At 37.6% G+C, this 20,525-nt stretch overlaps 1 protein-coding gene across 1 annotated transcript in view; it reads right to left on the bottom strand.

Annotated features, from left to right (window-relative positions):
* Positions 1 to 1,489: 1,489 nt before the first annotated feature.
* Positions 1,490 to 20,525, bottom strand: part of SREK1IP1 (SREK1 interacting protein 1) — a 37,655-nt gene continuing 18,619 nt past the window's right edge. The window contains exons 4-5 of the mRNA XM_079794014.1: positions 10,969 to 11,041; positions 1,490 to 6,234 (exon numbers count right to left, since the gene is read on the bottom strand). Of these exons, the coding sequence (XP_079650140.1) occupies positions 6,045 to 6,234; positions 10,969 to 11,041 (263 nt within the window). The 3' untranslated portion in view covers positions 1,490 to 6,044. The remainder of the gene's footprint in view (positions 6,235 to 10,968; positions 11,042 to 20,525) is intronic.

Raw genomic sequence — 20,525 nt, 5'->3', positions numbered from 1 at the left:
TACTTTAGGCAAAGTTAAATAATTTATCAATAACACAGATAAGCAAGCCTGTCTCAGTGAGGAACAACAAGAAATATTATCAGCATTTCAAGATTTTTTGGTACTTAGAGGCAATCATTTTTTTTTTAAGAGATGGTACAGATAGGTAGATTTTGGGAGAATGACCTTATAATCTAGAGGTGGTATGCTCTTAAGTCTCTTAAAAGTTAATCCATGCCTTTTTTAGAGGACTTGCTGGCACACTCACCATATATTTATTGCCTTTATAAAAGCTAACATTCAAAAACAAAATATATTACAATGTATAATCTGCCTAATACATGTTTTCTGCATACTGAAGGATAACCATGACAAAAATCCTTCACTGAGAAAGTTCCTGGATCTACTTAATACCACTTAGCTAGAAATAAAACTACAGTTTCTGTAAATTATCATTGTCTTAAAAGATTTTTTTCCTTACGTGTGATTTCTATTGTAAGAACACAGACTTGTTTTTGTAATAGAATTCAATAGGGAAAAGGAATCGTTTTAAGCTGGCTCTGCTGAACATATATATCTCTGTGTTGCATAAAGTCTCTGCAGTTGGAAGACTAGTCTTCTTCAAAAGTGATGAATACAGCTTCTGTGTTCTGATAGGAAAAAAACGAATGACTTATTGCTCTCAGGGATAGAACTTTTGATCATTAGGTGGCCAAAATTTCTACCAAGAACTGGGGGTATCTTCTAAACGAGTGCTGTCCAGTGAACGTTTCTGAGAAGATGTGAATGTCCTTTCTATATGTGCATGGTATGGCAGAGTAGCCACTCTACACAATGTGGCTACTGAGCACTTGAAATGTGACCAATGAAATAGAGCACATTTTTATTTTTTAGTTAATTTAAATTATATAGCCACATGTGGTTATACTGACATCATAGTTCCAGATGTAACATCTACTGCCTGTTACATTTTACGTTCCAAAAAAATCACAGTTTGGTCAATGTTTATTTTTTATTTTATTTTTAAAAATATTTTATTGATTTTTTTACAGAGAAGAAGGGAGAGGGAGAGTTAGAAACATCGACGAGAGAAAAACATTGATCAGCTGCCTCCTGCACACCCCCTACTGGGATGTGCCCGCAACCAAGGTACATGCCCTTGACTGGAATCGAACCTGGGACCCTTCAGTCTGCAGGCTGATGCTCTATCCACTGAGCCAAACCGGTTAGGGCGGTCAATGTTTAGATATTAAGATTGCTTAGAGTGAATGGGAAGTTTGGAAGTTAAAACACTACATTATAAAAGTTCTCATGTGGTCACAAAAGCCCAGAATTTTCATTTCTTTTTGTGAAAGCATGTATAGCATTTGTGGTACTTCTTGATCTTTTATCTAGCTTGATTAAAAAAAAAAATCCCAGAAAATCAGCTACTTTAATACACACGTTAATAATTATATTACTAATTAGATATTGCCTCTGGTGAAAATAAATGTAGATTAAGTTTAGTTAAGGCACTAGTACAGTTCAAGGGGAAGGACACAGGCCATAAATGAAATAAGAAGTAGAAAACTTAAGACTCAGGGTCAGCAAAATGCTCATGGTCCCCTGACAACTGACCTGTGGGACAGGCATGGGCTGGGCTGGATGCCTCATGGGTGTGCTCTGGGAGACACATCTCAGTCTCGAGCACTGCATATTTTCAGAGGAGTTGGGAGAAGACAGATGAGGTCAGAAGACCCTGAGCTTCACAAGTGGGATTAGTGTTATGCAGGCCTACGAAACCTGTTCTTGAATGCCGACTGCCCAAGAGGCTTGAATCCCAGCACTAGGACCAGACAGAGTTCCTGAAGCACTCCCTGTCTAGCCAGGTAACCTGAGGGGGCGCCACAGAGCTCACCCAGTGAACCAGCAGGTTGTCTCTGTCACTTTGAAGCAGTTGTGCTTCATAGATTGAGACAAAATATTAAAGGCAAGAAGCCTTACAGATGACAGTGTGGTGATGGCCAGAGGGAAAGGATGGAGGTATCTGGAGGTGGGCAAAGGGGGAGAATGGGAACGGAAACAGACTTTGCTTGGGGTGGAGGCCATTCGTTGCAGTGTGATGATGTTTTGTTGTGTTGTACACTTGAAACATGTATGGTTTTGTGAAACAATGTCACATCAGTACGTTTTTTTTTTTTTTTAAAAAGCAAGAAGGCTTATCAAATTACAGCACAGCCGGTACATTGAAAAGTACATTTTAAATGATTTATTTGGACATAACAAATACTAGCATAGTAACAGAATTTGTCAGTCAAAAATAATCTAAAATAAAATTAAAAACAAAACACATTTCATAGTACGTACATATGCATGTAATTCTGGGGACAGGTCTGATAAAGAATACTGTAACTTTATGTGTTTTTAGGAGACAAGTCACTGTATGATTTTCGGTAATAACCAGATCTTAGAAAAGTGGGACTAGAAGAGTACAAATAATAGGACATAAAGATTCTAATCATTTTTATGGGACCTTCTAGTGAGAGCAATTTCATCTTTTAAAACTGGAGGAATTACGAAATAAATGAAACCAAACCCCAGTAAGTCATTTCTTTCCTTAAAATTCTGTCATGGTGCCTCACTGCTTACACATTTGAGTCCAAACTCCCTAAAAATGGAACCTAAGACCGCCTCCTTTTGTTCCTGAGAACCTAGAATGGGAGTCTGAAATCTTACCTCTTCCTGCCTCACATACTGCTTGTTAATTCTGACACACAGACCCCCCAGCCTCCATTGTGGTCTTTGTTCACAGTGCCCACTGGTCAGGAACTACCATAACTGCCACCCTCATCCTCAATCAAAATGCACTTCAAGCACTACTTTCCCTAAGGAGCCTCTTCCAACTTCTCCAGAGCAGGTGAAGTACCCCTATGTGTTTCTCTAAACCCACGTTCCAGTCAATTACAGCACTAAAGTGATGTGTTTCTCCTACCAACTGAATGACGAACGTCTTCAGGGAAGCAAATGAGTCTTTTTAATCTGTGTATCCCCAGTGCTTAGTAGAGTGTTTGCCGTGCTAGGCATGCAATAAATGTTTGTTGAAGAAAGGCCACGATGGCATTTTTATGAACACTATTAATAACTCTTCAACCTAGTTTAACTGAAGGTGACATAGGGTTCTATAATTTGAGAGTGGTAAGAATAGATGCGTACAGTCATTTGCTCATGTTTTGGTCTCGGAGATCCAAAATCAGGTGAGTATTAAGTGTGAAGCACTGGGGAGTCCTCTGAGAGATTTTATTCAACAGATGATCCAGAGAAAATAGGGAATTGTGTGGGGAGTGGGTCCATCACCCCAAAAGCAGTAGCCTCAAAATGTTCAGATAATGTGATTACTGATACAGGTCTAAACAAAAATTCTGTCTGCATCTAGCAAAAATGGTGCACATTGGATGGTGAGGATGAGAACCAAATATCAATTTTCTGCTTACAGAAGCTAAATGTGCTTAACAGTAGTATTAATAAATTTGACCTTTATCATGGCAGACTGCTACCTGCTCATCTGTAATAATTTCTAAAATGAACAGTATCACTTGGATTTTACTAAAATATCAATATTCATACATTAAGGACTGGAAGGGGTCTTAGAGATAATTTGGTACAATGTTTTATAGATGAAAAACGCCAAGGCCGAGAGAAACTAAATGACTCTGCTGAAGGTCACATAGGTAGTTAGAAAGTCCAGGACTTTTAGGATTTTTACTATAAAATTGACTTTCTGCCTGCTAATACTGCTGGAGAAGAAATTTCACTATTTTTTCCCCTTAAAATATACTACTGAAATTTGCATCAAAGACCAATAATAATAATATCACTTTAGAAGAAAATTACTTTAGTAAAAATAAATTTATTTAATTCAGCGGAGGTGTTTCATAAACTATTCTCATATGATAGAAAATTTACTTAATAATTCCAAGATTGTTTCTGGGGGAAAATAATTACCAACTATTAAAATCTTTTAATTTGTATACCAGAGTTAATGAGAGCTAAATTTTATGTAACTCTCTGAACCATTATTAATCATATCACCATGCAGAAACAAATTTAATGAGCCAAATTATAATCTTTACAATTAACAGAATTTAACTTACGAATAACTAAATTAACTCTATTCACTAAAATTATCTTATTTAACCACATTACACACTCAAGAGGATGAGACCATCCTTTTGCATACGGCACTTTCCAATCATTTAAAAAAGATTTTTTTTTTTACTTATTTGGTCATTTTGATAGCCAAATAACTATATTTTCAGAAAATACAGTTTTCAAAAATACATAAAGTACAGCCAAGGCAAAACAAGCCCTTAAAAACCTAATAACTCTGTGTTTCTCTCCAAACAACCGACTGAACTTAATTTAAACAAGAAAATTTCTTTTCATGGCCATATGACTAATTAGGTATGGAAAAGCTGTCAGTGTGAGAGCTTCCATGGCTATAAAGCGATAGGACAGGGATGTGGGTGCAGCATCCCCAGAAGTTGAGCATGGTCAGCATATGTTAACAGGAGTTGTGAGGCTCCCAGGCTTACTGAGGCCATGCCAGGTAGGGGTGTATGGTGAAGAAAGAATCAGTACACCTCTCCAGCCTGTGAGGTTACGTGTACTTACCTGATTTCCCCATAATGAGTTCATCTGTAGCCATGTCTGTAGGTTACCAATTTTAAAACTTGTAACTGCACTGCAGTGAGGTACCTGCAGTCTTTGGTGCTGTGCATTGGTAATGGATTGACTCCTGATGCTGCTACAATAAAAGTAAGTTATTGGGCATAAGGGGTACCCAAATGTTAAGCAAAGTCACTAACACTGATCATTGTGACAGTTAAAATGTAAGAAACACTTATATCTACTAATATTGTTTGAAAATGCTTACCCTTATAAAATTTCCATTATATAAAGACTTTCATGATGCAATTCCCTGGTTCTTAAATTTTAAAAAGTACAGAATAAAATTCTTAATCCTAAATTTTTATCACTGCTCCTGAGGTTTATGACTGAAGTAAAAGAAAGAAACACCCCAAACTGGTCATTTATGAAACCATAAATTCAGTGTGAAACCTGCTTCAAAACTACAAATTATTTCAGACAAATAAATATATATGTTCACATTTATAAAAATTTTCCACATAGAAACAAGTTTCATAAAATTTACATACTGAAAACAATAAAAATCAGTTCTAATGAAGATTTTGCTGTCATCTCCTAAATAAAAAGTTCTGTTCTTGAGGTATCACTCTGAGACATGCCAATATGGCACATTTGTAAAACAACCCAGGAGTCTATTCTAAAAATCCTGCCCAACACAACATTATCTCTATGAGACTAATAGGCTGAACTAGGCTTGTGTTTTTAAACAGGAAGAAATATTTTAATAGTTACAAAAATAAGGAGGCAGGTACTAGACATGCTGCATGTCATAACACAATGAAACTTTGTTATAAATATTTTCATTATCCTCTTCCATTCATTTAAAAAGTTCTAGTCAAGATCAATAAATCAGCTTCATCTTCTATGACATCCAAAAAAAACCCAGAGATTAAAAAACAACAATGAAGAATATTACTATCTTCATACATTATCATAGGATATAAAAAGCTATTAAATTTATCAGTGTCAAGAGCAAAGCATTATCCCCTATCTCACTGTATCACTGGAAGGCAGACACTTGATTCGGCAATACTTATTAACTGCCTGGTAGATTACCTGTGTTGACTGTAGTACAATCAACTTACGAAGTAAAAATACTAGTCAAACATACAGAAACACGGATACCAAAACTGATGTGTTTGTATGTACAGATATTCATATTGGGGCACGGCTATCAAGTAATAAGACTGATTCATACTTTATAATCATAGTACATTAAAAATATATTGCCAGAGGATAATGGTCCCATATGTGAAAAAAATGTCCATATGAACAAGCCTGTGATTTATTGCAAAGCATAATTATATAGCAAATTCCAAGGAAGGTGAAATCATTCTCAAAACCAAAATTTTAAATTTAATGGCTTAAGCCATAGTCTGTTACTTTTTGGAGATTTCAGAAATAGTAGGGGTGGAAGAATGCTTTTCCTTTTTCCTCTTCTTTTTTTCCTTTTTGTGATGTTTCCCCTTTTTTGACTTATTCTTTTTTTCTTTTTTCTTTTCTTTCTTCTGATATTTTTGTTTCTTTGGTTTTGAGGTGTCCTCTTCAGCAGAACTGGATGAATAAGACCTATGGGCAATAATGTATACTGACTGTTAACTGCATTTATAGCTGGTAGGTAAATTTAAATGGGATTTTATCTGCCTTAAATCCTTCTTGGAGCAAGGTGGGAGTATAAACAAAGAACTCAAAATGTGCTGTATATACTTGGGTCCTCTTAAAATGCTGAATTTAGAAGTTTTGCTACTTGGTCACTGAAACTGACAAAACAAATAGCTCTATTCTGCTCAACTCTAGTTATATAAGTTTCATATCCTATATAATAAAAGCCTAATATGCTAAGTGTCTGGTCGTCTAGTTGGCCGTTCAAACAATCAAAGCGTAATATGCTAATGATATGCTAAGGCCGCTCAACCACTCGCTATGATGTGTCCTGACCACCAGGGGGCAGACAGTCGACTGGTCGACCAGTCACTATGATGTGCACTGACCACCAGGGGGCAGATAGTCGACCGGTTGACTAGTTGCTATGATGTGCACTGACCACGAAGGGGCAGATGCTCTGACTGGTAGGTTAGCTTGCTGCTGGGGTGCGGCTGATCAGGACTGAGTGAGATGGTCCAGACACGCCCTGGAGCCCTCCCGTGGTCCCTCCCTGGCTGGCCAACCTCCTGCATCCCTCACCGGCCCTGACTGTGCACTAGTGGGGTTCCTCGGCCTGGCCTGTGCCGTCTTGCAATCTGGGACCCCTTGGGGGATGTCGGAGAGCCAGTTTCAGCCCGATCCCGCAGGCATGAATTTGTGCACCGGGCCTCTAGTAATTATATATAGTTTTATATAGTTACATAGTTACAGTTTTATAAATTATAAATTTGGTGAGCATGAAAACTATTTTTCTGATTTTCAGTTTTTCATCCTATCGTACCCTTCAAAATCTTATAAGGCAAAGTTGCATTTATCAAGCCTTATTATATACACTAGAGGCTCGGTGCACAAAACTTGGGCATGGGTGTGGTCCCTAAGCCTGGCCGGCGATCGAAGTGCAAGTGTCTGGTGTGGAAGGGCAGGTCCCAGCTGACCTCTGGGCCGTGGGCAGCACCTGGGCCCCCACACCCGTATGTGTCCCCCTCCCCCTGAGTCATTGGGCCCCTGCCTGGCTCCCTCAGTGCCTGGGAGCCTGGCGGTGGCCCTGCCCCACACTGCTGCCACTGGTCGCCATCTGCGGGGTGATCGGTGGGGCGATTGGGCCCTGCTCGCACCCGCCTTGACCTGGCACCGCCCGCTCACCTGCTCCACCATCCTACCACAGTCCCGCTCTCGTTGGGGCCCACTGGGGCCGACAGTGCCTCCACTGCTGCCTGCTGCCAGCGCTGCGTTGCTGACGCCCACCAAGTTCCATGCCACCCCCTGGTGGTCAGCGCATGTCATAGCAAGTGGTTGAGGGAACAATTTGCATATTAGGCTTTTATTATATAGGATAACTCACTTGTATTGCAATAACTTGTTAGCATAGTCCATCAATCTTCAACCTTTTTCATATCATGGCAAAAATACTAATTTGTAAAATTCTGCAGCACACCAAAAATATATATTACTTTTGCCGATCTGACAAAAAAAAAATAGGTATAATTTTGATTCATTCACACCAGATGGCTATTGTTGTGTTGACTGTTGTCATTTTTTTAATTGACAATCTAAGTGAAAAAAGGTCAGTGCCTCTGACTATATAGTCAGATGTTGCATGTTTTAAAAATTCTTGTGGCACTCCAGTAGAAAATAGTTGGCATATTCTTTTAAAAGAGCCACAAAGAATGTGATTATATAAAAAGGGTTATAATTATATAATGCAGTATAAATGGATAAAAGCACTTTTGTTCTTTCTTTTTTCTCCCTTTATTATTATTTTTTTCCTTTACCATTATCCCCCATATACCCTCTTCCACTTCCACCCACTCACATCCCCCCAGCAGTCACTGCACTGTTGTCCATGTCCATGAGTTCTTTTTTTTCTTTTTGCTCAATCCCTTCAGGGTTAATTCTTTTGATTTTTCAAGTTAAAGTACTTGATTTTTCTAGATGCAGTGATAACAGATACACATTTTTATTTCAAAATAATTTTCATGAGTTACAGAAAAGATGCTTTTAAATGAATATTCTATATAAATTAATTATAATGATTTATTATTATACTTTATTTTTCTAATATTACTGTAATACTAAATTGGGGAAAAAAAACTATAGAATCCTTCCTCTAATATTAAAAAAAGAAAAAAAAAGAAAACAGAAAGCAGAGAAGACATCTCTTAAGACCTTATATGAAGTGTGCAACAACCCACCCTTACCCAAACCCCAAATATGTATGACTATACAGGAATTGTGTCAATTTAAAATAGGCAGCTCAAGAGATAGTTCAGGGATCTAGACATTAGAAGTTAAAACCCAAACTAAAAAAACTCCAGACATTTAAAAAGGAGAAAAGTAAACACATGAGACTACAAGGCTGTTCCTGCAGATTGACTTGTGTGAACTCCCTGACTGCCTGCCTTGTTTAGGGACCAGGAGTTTCCCTGATTCTGTGAGGTTGTATTCGTTTCTCCTCATCTACTTACTTAAGACTTCTGGCCATTTCCTGAGCCTTTTTACATGCATTCTCTTATTCCCTCTTCAACTCTATCATTCTCAACTCTTCCTTGTCTTCCTGTTTTAAAGAGCCTACTTGACCTTTGGATTCTGCTGAGAGCTTCTTCTCAGCCTGCAGTTTTTGTCTTTTTGGTTCTGGATTCTCATTTTATTTTATTGTTGACACTATTACAGATGTTCTCCTTCTTGGTACAGCAACTCTATTAGGTGGTATTATCTCTGCTAAGGGTGCCTAGAAAAGTTCATATGATTTCACCTCTGTCTGAGGTTTATGAGGCCCAAGATAGAAAAGATTGAATAAATAATCTGTTACAATAAAACAAGTATATTAGATTTGGAAGAAAATAACCTAACTTTTCCTATAAGCAAACCACATTGCTGTGGCAATGCAATAATTCAACAATATACTAATCAGACTACACAATACACTTGAGATCTACCTTCCTATTAGTTTTTATATTAAATACTAGTGGCCTGGTGCATGAAATTCATGCATGGGGGGTGGGGATGGGGGTGTCTCTCAGCCCGGCCTGCACCCTCTCCAATCTGGAACATCCCTCTTGCAAGCCGGGACTGCTGGCTCCTAACCGCTCACCTGCTTGCCTGCCTGATTGCTGCTAACCACTCTGCCTGCTGGCCTGCTCGCCCCCAACTGCCCCCTCCCCCTGCTGGCCTAATCACCCACAACTGCCGTCCCATCCTGACCTGAGCACCCACAACAGCCCTCCCCTCTTGGCTCCTAACTACCTCTACCTCGGCCCCCGCCACCATGGCTTTGTCCAGAAGAACATCTGGAAGGTCTCCCAGTCTAATTAGCATATTACCATTTTATTAGTATAGATTGTTATTTAACTCCTAATAACTAACTATTCCAATTTATAAAATAGCTGAGGTGTTAAAATGTATATATTAAATGCTCTATAAAAACTACAAAATGACAACACCTAATTTGCAGAATCTACTGTCAAAGTCCAATTACTATTGCTGAGTGTTTTAAAAAATGTCTGTATGCACATGTTTGTTCTAGTATAAATGAAACTGTACTCATTAACCATGGAGAAAGTTTTGCCACTTAATTCTTTTAATCTATTTCTTTAACCAGTTAATTGTTAAAAGAGTTGCTATAAAAATTCATAGGTGGCTGATGAAGGTTTTGAAAGACTTGAAGGAATTTTTAGCATGACAAATGAGTATATAAGTTCTATTAATAAATTAACTTCTAGGCATGGCAATGATATTTTGAAAATACAAATATTTATATAAATATAAATTTCAAATGATATTTTGAAAATAAAAATATTTATATAAATATAAGCTCCCAATTCATACAAATGAGGGGAAAATATATATGTGAATAAGTCAGACTTATATTCCTTTAAAAGATTAGCTGATGTTCTAAAACTATAATATATAAAAGAAGGGGAGGGGTGTTCATTATTTATACCTTGACTAGAGGCCCGGTGCATGAAAATTCATGCATTGGAGTGGGGGGGGTCCCTCAGCCCAGCCTGCCACCTCTCACAGTCCAGGAGCCCTCAGAGACGGGAGGCAACCCAGCGATCAGAGGAAGGTGACGCCCCCATCACACCTCTGCTGCTGCCACTGCCAGCAGCGCTAGCTTTGGTCAGAATGGTTACCTGAGCCTTGGGCAGCCCTGGGCGGTGGGGCAGCCGCCATCCGAGGCTTGCCTGCACCTCGGGCAGGCCCTGGGCAGCTGGGCAGCTACCATCTCCAGCTGAACTGAGGGGACTGGGCGCCGCCATCTTGGGGCTGTGGGCAGCATCTTTGACGGTGTGGTAGTCAATTAGCATATTCCCTCCTTATTGGTTGTGGGTGCCACCATATTTGAGGGTGTGACAGTCAATTAGCATATTCCCTCCTTATTGGCTGTGGGCATGTGCCATCTTTGTGACAGTGTGAGGGTCAATTAGCATATTCACTCTTTATTAGATAGGATTTGCTCCAAGAAGAATATTTAAGGTGGCTAAGTGCTGACTTTATTTTTGATTCCTGAAATGAAGGACTTTTGTTATTTCATCGAGACAATTGAGTATCTAACTTCTACTAAGAAAAAAATGATAAATAAACTGGACTATACAGGAAAAAAATCTATAATCAATTCTGGATTCAGTCCTACTTTAAAAAAATGATGTTAAAAAATACCTTTTCCTTTTTTTTTTCAACTTGATTTTCTCTTTGCTTTTTGCTTTTTTCTTCTCCTCTTCTTCATTTATTCCTGTGTGTTGAGGGAAAAGAATCAGGTCACTATGGGTCCAAATACTAATATATTATGTACATATTTTAAAATTTTGGTTGTTGGTAGATAATTTTCACTGGTTAGGATATTGCACTTTTCTTGTAACAATTTCCCCCTTCTTAATTTTTTAAAATTGAAGTATAATAGACATAACACTATGTTACCTTCAGGTGTACAACATGCTGATTCAATAATTTAGTATATTGCAAAACAATCACCACAATAAATCTAGCTCACATCTGTCACCATATATAATTACAAAAATAGTATTTTTCTTTGATGAAAACATTTAAGATCTAATCTCTTACCAATTTTCAAATGTACAATACAGTAATAAACTAGAGTCACTATGCTGTATATTACATCCCCATGACTTACTTATTCCATAACTGGAAATTTGTACCTTTTGACCCCCTTCACCTATTTTGCCCCCACCCCCAACCCTGCCTCTGGCAATCATCAATCTGTTCTCTCTATCTATGAGCTTAGCTTTTTTCCCCTTTATATTACACATACAAGTGAGATCATACTGTATTGGTATTTCTCTCTCTGACTTATTTTGCTTATCATAATGCCTGCATTGATTATTTTTATTATATGCTTTTTATAAACATTTCAAATATTATTATGTATATTGAGTAACAAATTTTAGTATTTTAATGTTAATTCCTATAGCAAATCAATTTTTGGTGGGCACCATTCCAGGCCTTAAAAAACAAATGATATAATTAAGTATAGTTAAAAAATTTTTTTTACAAACAAAATTGGGATTGTGGGATCCTAGGATCATGGGACAATAACAGTAGATTTAATATTTATGCAATTGGTATTCTAGATGGATAGAATACATACTGCTAGGAGAGAGTACAGGGACAGAAAGGAAGGTAAGGTTTCCACATTTTACTTGAACTGGAAAAGTGACAATACAAGTAGACTGATAAATTACCTATATCCAATACCTGGAGTAACCACTAAAAATGCTATACAAAATACCACAGAAAAACTTAAAAACACCATGATATATTCAAGGACACTAGATGAATCAATATGGAATTCTATAAGTGTTCAAGTGATACTAGATAAATCAAAGCACTATAGATAATTCTAAAAAATGTTCAAGTAACCCTCAGGAAGGCAGGGAAAATAAAACAAAAATGCAAAACAGAACAGGCAGAGAACAAATAATAAAATAACAATTATCCCTAACATATAAATAATTACATTAAATTTTAAAAAGGATACCAGTTAAAAGAAACTGACAGAGTGAATTGAAAAATATGACCCATCTGCATAATTTCTATAAGACTTTCACCTACAATATAATAACACTAGTGGCTCAGTGCACAAATTTGTGCCCATTGAAAGGAAATTAATTAGAAAAAATACTTAAATATCACTATTTGCCCTTAAATATCACTCTATAATAGAAGTGTCAACCAAATTCATGATCGACAATGACAGATGGAAACACATGCATGCGATTGGTGCTAGCGAGAGCTTTATATGTATTGTGCATGCGTGAGTCAACTTAGCCTTTTATAGATATAAAATAAACTTGCTTAATTAGACCTGCTTTCTGATGTAGCTAAACTATTTACAGCCCAGTGAAGCACCCCAACTTCTCTTTCAGGTAATTTTCAGCAACACAGCAGTAAATATCAACACGAAGCAGATTATTATTATAGATCACACAGGGAGAACAAAGGGTAAAATATTTAACTGCAGCAGTGTTTGACGTAGTGAGAAAACCTGAAGTCATTTTCAAGGTCCACCATTTCTTACTTCTTTTCAGTCGGGTCAAGTTTATAAACTTTCTAAATCTCCATTTTTCTGGCTAATGAAAAGAAAATAGGATTCCACCGAGTCTCCTATCTACCTACTCCAGGACTTCTGTGAGGATCAAATGAGATGAGGCATGTGAAGATGCTTCACAGACATTTGGTTAAATTGTGAAATGTTTGCACCAGGCTATAAAGCAAGTTGTGTTCCTGGGCTGAAGAAACTGCAAGGAGGCTAGTTGTCACTAGGGAGAGGAAGCCAGGCCTTGCTAGGTGATGTCATTACCTGGATGGACACTAGCATATTAGCCTTTTATATATAGACTAGAGGCCCGGTGCACGAAATTTATGCACAGGGGGTGTGTCCCTCAGCCCAGCCTGCACTCTCTCCAATCTGGGATCCCTCTCACAATCTGGGACTGTGGGCTCCCAACTGCTCACCTGCCTGCCTGCCTGATTGCCCCTAATCACTTCTGCCTGCCAGCCTGATCACCCCCTAACCACTCTGCTGCCAGCCTGATCTACGCCTAACTGCTCCCCTGCCAGCCCAATTTCCCCTAACTGCCCTCCCCAGCCGGCCTGGTCACCCCTAACTGTCCTCCCCTGCCAGCCTGGTCACCCCTAACTGTTCTCCCCTGCTGGCCTGGTCGCTCCCAATTGCCCTCCCCTGCAGACCTGGGTCCCCCCAACTGTCCTCCCCTGCAGGCCTGGTCGCCCCCAACTGCCCCCCTCTGCTGGCCCGGTCACCCCTAACTGCCCTCCCTTGCAGGCCTTGTCCTCCCCCAACAGCCCTCCCCTACAGGCCTGATTGCCCACAACTGCCCTCTACTGCCAGCCATCTTGTGGCAGCCTTCTTGTGTCCTCATGGGGGCGGCCATCTTTGACCACATAGGGGCGGCCATCTTGTGTGTTTGAGTGATGGTCAATTTGTATATTACCACTTTATTATATAGGATGGCCTGTCGCTAGGGAGAGGAAGCCGGGCGTTGCTATGTGACATCATTACCCAGTGTCCTCAGCCACCGTTTCCGGGTTGGGCTGGGCTGTGGGCTGCATTTTGCACCATGGCAGCATCAGCTGCTATTTGGTGGGCTGTCACTCCAGGGTGGTGGCGGGGCCTGTGTCCCACTTGGGGGAAGCCAAGTGTTGCTTTGTTGGCGTCAGGTCTGCGGTGCTGTTTCTCTGTAAATGGCCAGTGTGCGTCACGGCAGCTCCTGCGTTGAGCATCTTCCCCCTGGTGGTCACTGCGCATCATAGCGACCGGTCAGATGGGTGGGGGGACACTTAGCATATTAGCCTTTTATATATAACTAGAGGCCCGGTGCATAGATTTGTGCACTGGTGGGGTCCCTCAGCCTGGCCTGTGGGGATCAGGCCAAAACCGGCTCTCCGATTTCCCCCGAGGGGTCCCAGATTGCGAGAGGGCGGTTCTTGGGTGATGCACACTGTAATAGGGCTCCCTCCTCTCTGGTTCCAGGTGCATCACCCAAGAACCACAGCTGCCAAGTCACCGCAGCTCGGCAGCTCCTGCATTGAGAGTCTGCCCCCTGGTGGTCATTGCGTGTCATAGCTACCAGCCGGTTGGCTAGTTGCTTAGGCTTTTATATATATAGATAACATAAGTACATTGAAAGTGAAAGAATAGAAATGTATATGCCACACAAACATTCCCAAAGGGAAGCTAAAGTGGTTTTATTAATATCAGATAAAATTGACTTCAGAGCAAAGAAAATCACCAGTGTGAGAGAGAGACATTACATAATGATAAAAGTTTCAACTCACCTATGAGCAATCCTAAATTAATACGGATCAAACAACAGAGCTGAAAAATACATGAAGAAAACATGATAGACTTGAAAGGAGAAAGACAAATCCACAATGGTAGTTGGAGACTTCAACACCCCTCTCTCAACAATTGATAGAAACCCTACAAAAAGTCCAAGATACAGAAGAACTCAACAACACCAGCTATTACCAGAATCTAAACCATCTTTAAAAAACATTCCACCTGGTAAGAGTAAAATACACATTTTTTTCCAAGTGCCTATAGAACATAGACCAAGATAGAATATATCCTGGGCCATAAAGCAAACCTCACCAAACTTAAAAGAACTGAAATCACACAGAATATGTCTTACACAGTGGATTCAAATGAGAAATCAGTAACAAAGATAACAGAAAAATCTCCAAATACTTGGAAAAAAAAGAACATAAATAATCCATCGGGCAAAGAGAAAAATCTCAAGAAAAATAAGAAAATACATTGAACCAAGTTAAACTGAAATATAATATATCAAAATTTGTGCAATCCAGGGATAAGAGGGAAATTTATACCACTAAATGCTTACAAAAGAAAAGGAGAAAAGTCTCAAATTGATATTCTAAGTTTCCATCTCAAAAACTTAGGGGGGAAAAACTAAATAAACCCAAAGCCAGTAGAAGAAAATAACAAAGAACAGGAATTAATGAAATTAAAAACAAGAAAAAAATGAGAAGACACAAATTACCAATATCAGGAGTAAAACAGGGGACATCACTAGACACTACAAAAATCAAAAGTGTAAGTAAATACTGTTAACAACTCTACAAACATAAATTTGACAACTTAAGACAAAATAAACCCCTTTTTAAAAAAACACAAATTGCCACTAGTCTAAGATGAAGTAGGTAATTTCAATAACCTTTTAACTATTAAGGAACTTGAAATTGTAACAAAAAACTCCCAAAAAGAAAATCTCCAGGCCCAGATAACCTCACTGAAGAAGTCTACCAAACATTTAAAAAAGAAATAACACCAATTTTACACAATCTTATCCAAAATATAAAAGAGAAGAAAACTCTCCTTACTATTTTAAGAAACGAATGTTACTGATACCATAATCAGACTAAAATAGCATACAATAAGAAAACTACAGACCAACATCCCCCATGCATATAATGCAAACATCCTTAAGAAAATATTAGCAAGTAAAATTCATGTCTATATCTCCTTATTGCATCACTACAATCTCCACTACAATGTTGAATAGAAGTGGTAGGAGTGACATCTTTGGTTTGCTCCTTACATTATGTAAACATTCAGTCTTTTATCTTTAAGTATGATATAATCTTTCAGTTTTTTTAAAAGACATTCTTTATTAGGATGATGAAATTCCCTAGTTTGCTAAGAATTATTTTTATCAGTAATATACAATGGACTTCCTCAAATAATTTCTGAAAATATTGTAGTTATCATATAGGTGTTCTTTTTTCCGTCTGTTAAAAATGGCAAATTGCATTGACTGATTTTTATTTGAGACTAAATCTCATATTCCTGGGATACATGATACTTGTTCATAACATCACTTTTACATATTGTTGAATTCAATTTGTTAAAATTCTTTTAATTTCTTAAAAATCCTCTGTGTCTGTATTTATGAGAGTCTACTTTTCTTGTAGTGCCTCTATCTGGTTTTGCTATCAGGGTAATGCTGGACTTAAAAATTGAGTTGGAAAGTATTCCCTTCTCTTTAATTTTTAAAATATTTGATGTAGAAATTGTATTTTTTTTTCCTTTAAATGCTTGGTAAATTCATGAAAGAAGCCAATTGGCTATCGGGATTTCTTTGCTGAAAGTTCTAACACTGAACATTTAACTACTTTAATAAATGCAGCCACTCAGTTTCTTTTTGAAAGTTTCGGTGCTTTGTATCTTTCACATGTCCATTTTACCTAAGTTGTTGAATTTAGTTATTAAAATTCCCTTAGTATCTGTATAATCTGTAGTATTTTCATTTCTTTAATTTCTGATATTGGTAATTTAAGCCTTTTTAAAAATATATTTTTATTGATTTCAGAGAGGAAGGGAGAGGGAGAGAAACATCAATGATGAGAGGGAATCCCACTGGGGATCCAGCCTGCAACACTGGCATGTGCCCTGACCAGGAATCAAACTGTGACCTCCTGGTTCATAGGCTGATGCTCAACCACTGAGCCACGCGAGCCAGGCATATGACTTTTTTAAATCTGATGTGTTTGAATAATAATTTTTCAATTTTATAAATCTTCTCAAAGAACCAGCTTTTTGATTCACTAATTTTCTCTACTGTTTTTCTACTTTCCATTTCCTATTTCATCTCTCTTATTTCCTTTCTTCTGTCTGTTTCTGGGTTCCATTGACTCTCCTTTTCTTGTGTGTTACAGTAGAAGCTGAAAGTCATAACTTTGAGGCGCTTCTTCTTTTCTATCACAGGCAATTAGTGCTAAAATTTGTCTCTAATTACAGCGTTAGGGGCATCCAATAAATTGTATGTTGTATTTATATTTTAATTCATTTCAAAATATTTTCTAATTTCCTTTTGCCTTTTTTGCTTTGACCTGTGGGTTATTTAGAAGAGTATTAAATTACAAATATTTGGAAAATTTCCAAGAAGCTATCTGTTATTGATTTCTAATTTAATTTTCTTGTGGATAGAGAATATGCTTTGCATAACTTGAATCATTTAAAATTATTGAGACTTGATTTATAGCACAGAATAAGGTCCATCTTGGTAGATGTTCTGCACGCACTTAAAGAAAAAAGATATTCTACTGTTGTTTGGTAAGATTTTCTATAAACGTTAAACAGGTCAAGTTGGTTGACAGTGTTATTCATCTTTTATATATTTTCTGATTTAATGCCTACTTGTTCCATCAATTATTGAGAAAGGTGTGTTGAAATCTCCAACTATAATTGTGGATTTGTGTATCCACACAAATTTTCCCTGGGAATTCTAGCAGGGGTTTGCTTCATATATTTTAAATTTTGTTATTAGGTGCATAAACAGTATTTTTATGTCCTCTTGATTAACTGACCCTTTTATCATTACGAAAAAAAAAACTATCTTTATCCATAGTAATATTCTTTTGTTTGAAATCTGCTTGATTTGACATTTAATAGTCACTTTAGCTGTTTCTTGAATAGCTGTCTCTTTTTTTTTTTTGTAGTTACAATAAGTTCAGAATAATTAATTGTAAAAATGCCCCCAACACCTCCCCTGCAAAAAGATTGAATAACTAAGCAAATAAAACAATAGTTATGGGGATAATTACCTCAGCCATTTAGGAATGATGAATAACTAGCCTACTGACTAGATTATATAGAGAAATTAGTTCTAATAGAAATAAAACAATCCTAGAATTCAATAAATACTTCTGCAGAGCCATCTACCCTTAGGAACAACCAGTACTGACAATAGGATATGAGAATCCAAGCACTGAAGACAAAAGTTTATTTTAGAGAGTTCAGTGTTTCTATACCACCACTCTTAAAACTTTTCCACATCTATTTATTGAGGTTCTTTCTGAGACAGAATGTCAAAATGTACACAAGTGTAGCAGGGGGAAAATTTAAGGTTTTGCATAATAATAATTTCTTAGAAAATGATACAACCAACCTTTGGAATACAAAATAGAAGGCAAGAAGGCCTTGTGTACTTTACCACTAAATTTTGTAATGATCAGCAACAGTGGTGGCCTCTTATGTAACATACAGGAGTCGGAGGTTAGGATCCAGTGCTTACACATATACTTGGGATAGAATGGAAGATCCATCCTAGTAGTACAAGCTGGCTCAGCTACTAGATCTTTGTTTGTATATCTGTCACCAGCTACTTTTAAATACCTGAGTAGGCAGTTCCAAACCTAGACCCATTAATCTAAATTTCTCATTCCCTCTTGTATCTTCTAATTACTTAACAACTATCTTTTAGAGCTGAACTAAATATAGGCTTTACTCCAATTACTGTGTGAATTCATTTAAGCCCTATCTTTATAAAGCTTGAAGCCACTGTTGTAAGTTATTCACCTGAATCTGATTTCAGCAGGAAAGGAGAGAGACAATTATGGCAAAATGCAAATACCTATGTAGTTTTCAATGTCAACCATCTTTAAATAAAATCAAGTATAAATTTAACATAAAACTCTCTTAAAACAAACAAAACAAAACCAAAAAAGGCCCCAAACCAAAATTTGTCAAAATACAACATTACTTTTCTGGACTAAACAAAAGAATATAAAAAATATTAAGGGATGAAATATGAGAAGAGAACTATTTCCTAATATTAGGCAAACTGCTGATTAATATTAAATAGCACTAGGTTAAACAGAGTATGGAAAATCCAAGTCCTACTCTCACATTCTTTAATTCCATCAAAAACTGTATTTGTCATTTAGAATTATATTTGTTTTAAATGAAAGATATTAAGATATTAAATGCATTGGAAAATATGCACTAAAATAGAAGCAAATAATAAAATAATGATAATAATAAAAGTGTAATATGCTAATTAGACTGGACAGCTGGATGACCCTCCGGATGAAGCTGGGGCTGTGAGGGCCGAGCCCCTTGCACGAATTTTGTGCATTGGGCCTCTAGTATATATCTAGAGAGGCAAAATAGAAAGTAGAATTTATATAAAAGTAAGTTTTGAGTCTTGTTTTTTAGGTGACATTTCTCTCTCTTCCCTTTCATGACTATTTCATAAAAGCAGAACAACTATTTACATAAGTACACTAAGAACTCTTTGCTTTCTCCTGGCTCACTATTTTTATTCTCTTATTAAAACAAATAAACACACAAAAACCTTACCATATTCAAGATAGTTGGTACAAGACACCTCTACCTCCAAGGACCAAAGGAAGGGTGATGTGGGATGAGAACTCACCCTCAACAAGTCCATGTTTCACCCTCACCACTTTAGAGATCTGAGCCATATCAGAAAGTTATCAATGGAACTAAGCACCACGATCTGTACACCCTCTTCCTCCATGTACTCAGGAACCAACCTATTGTTTGTTTGGGTAGGGGTGGGTCACTGGGCTAGTATTAGGTGACCATGAAATAAATATGGATCCCTTTAATAGTACTTTATTATTGGAATCTGCATGATATACTAGTACTGAAATGAGCACTGTTCTGAGCGGAAGTGACGAGACTTGGAAACAAGTTCTGAGCCTTTAAGCAACCACAGGCAAGCATCTTTTTAAGGAGAAAAAAAAAAAAAGCTACATGGAGTCCATCATTCTCAATGTGAGGTTGGAGGAAAGCTGATTCTAATAAGGAAGATTTACCAACTACTTCTTATCCTGGAGGTAATATGTTAATTCCTTCCCCTTCCTCCTAGGGTGGATTTGTCCAAGGTCTTCTGATTAAACAATCACCTCTAGAGTAAATCACCCCACTATTTATGTTCTTTATCCTTCTAGACTGATGTGATGAGGGAAAAAATGGTCAAGAATCAAGAACCTGGATGATTTTTTAAGTTTGGAGAGCAGCATGTTAGAATGAAAAGAGTACAGGGCTAGTAGTCAGGAAACCTGGATCATGGTTCTGGCTTTACTGTGACCAGTTAGTGATTTGGAGAAGTTACTTGTTCTTAATTTATTTTTATTTAAAACTAGGTGTTTACCCTATGTGTTCTCTAAGATCCTTCCTAATTCTAAAATTTTATGCATTTGTTTTTTAAAAAATAGGGCAGTGTAGATCAAGCATGTCAAACTCAAAGGCTAACACGGGCCAAATAAACTAGGCCTGGGGTCCGCGGGCCACAAGTCTGACATGCTTGGTGTAGACAGATGGGGTAGAAACTGTCCTTAAGGAATGGACAAGCTTAGGCTTTCTCTCCTAGAAGCTTCTGTTCTGCTCCTAGGTGATTTGGCTGCTCTCT

Source organism: Cnephaeus nilssonii (assembly GCF_951640355.1).
Source record: "Cnephaeus nilssonii genome assembly, chromosome: 2".
NCBI classification, from domain to species: Eukaryota; Metazoa; Chordata; class Mammalia; order Chiroptera; family Vespertilionidae; genus Cnephaeus; species Cnephaeus nilssonii.
Note: the sequence above shows the minus strand (reverse complement) of the source record. Positions and strands in the feature narration are given on the sequence as shown.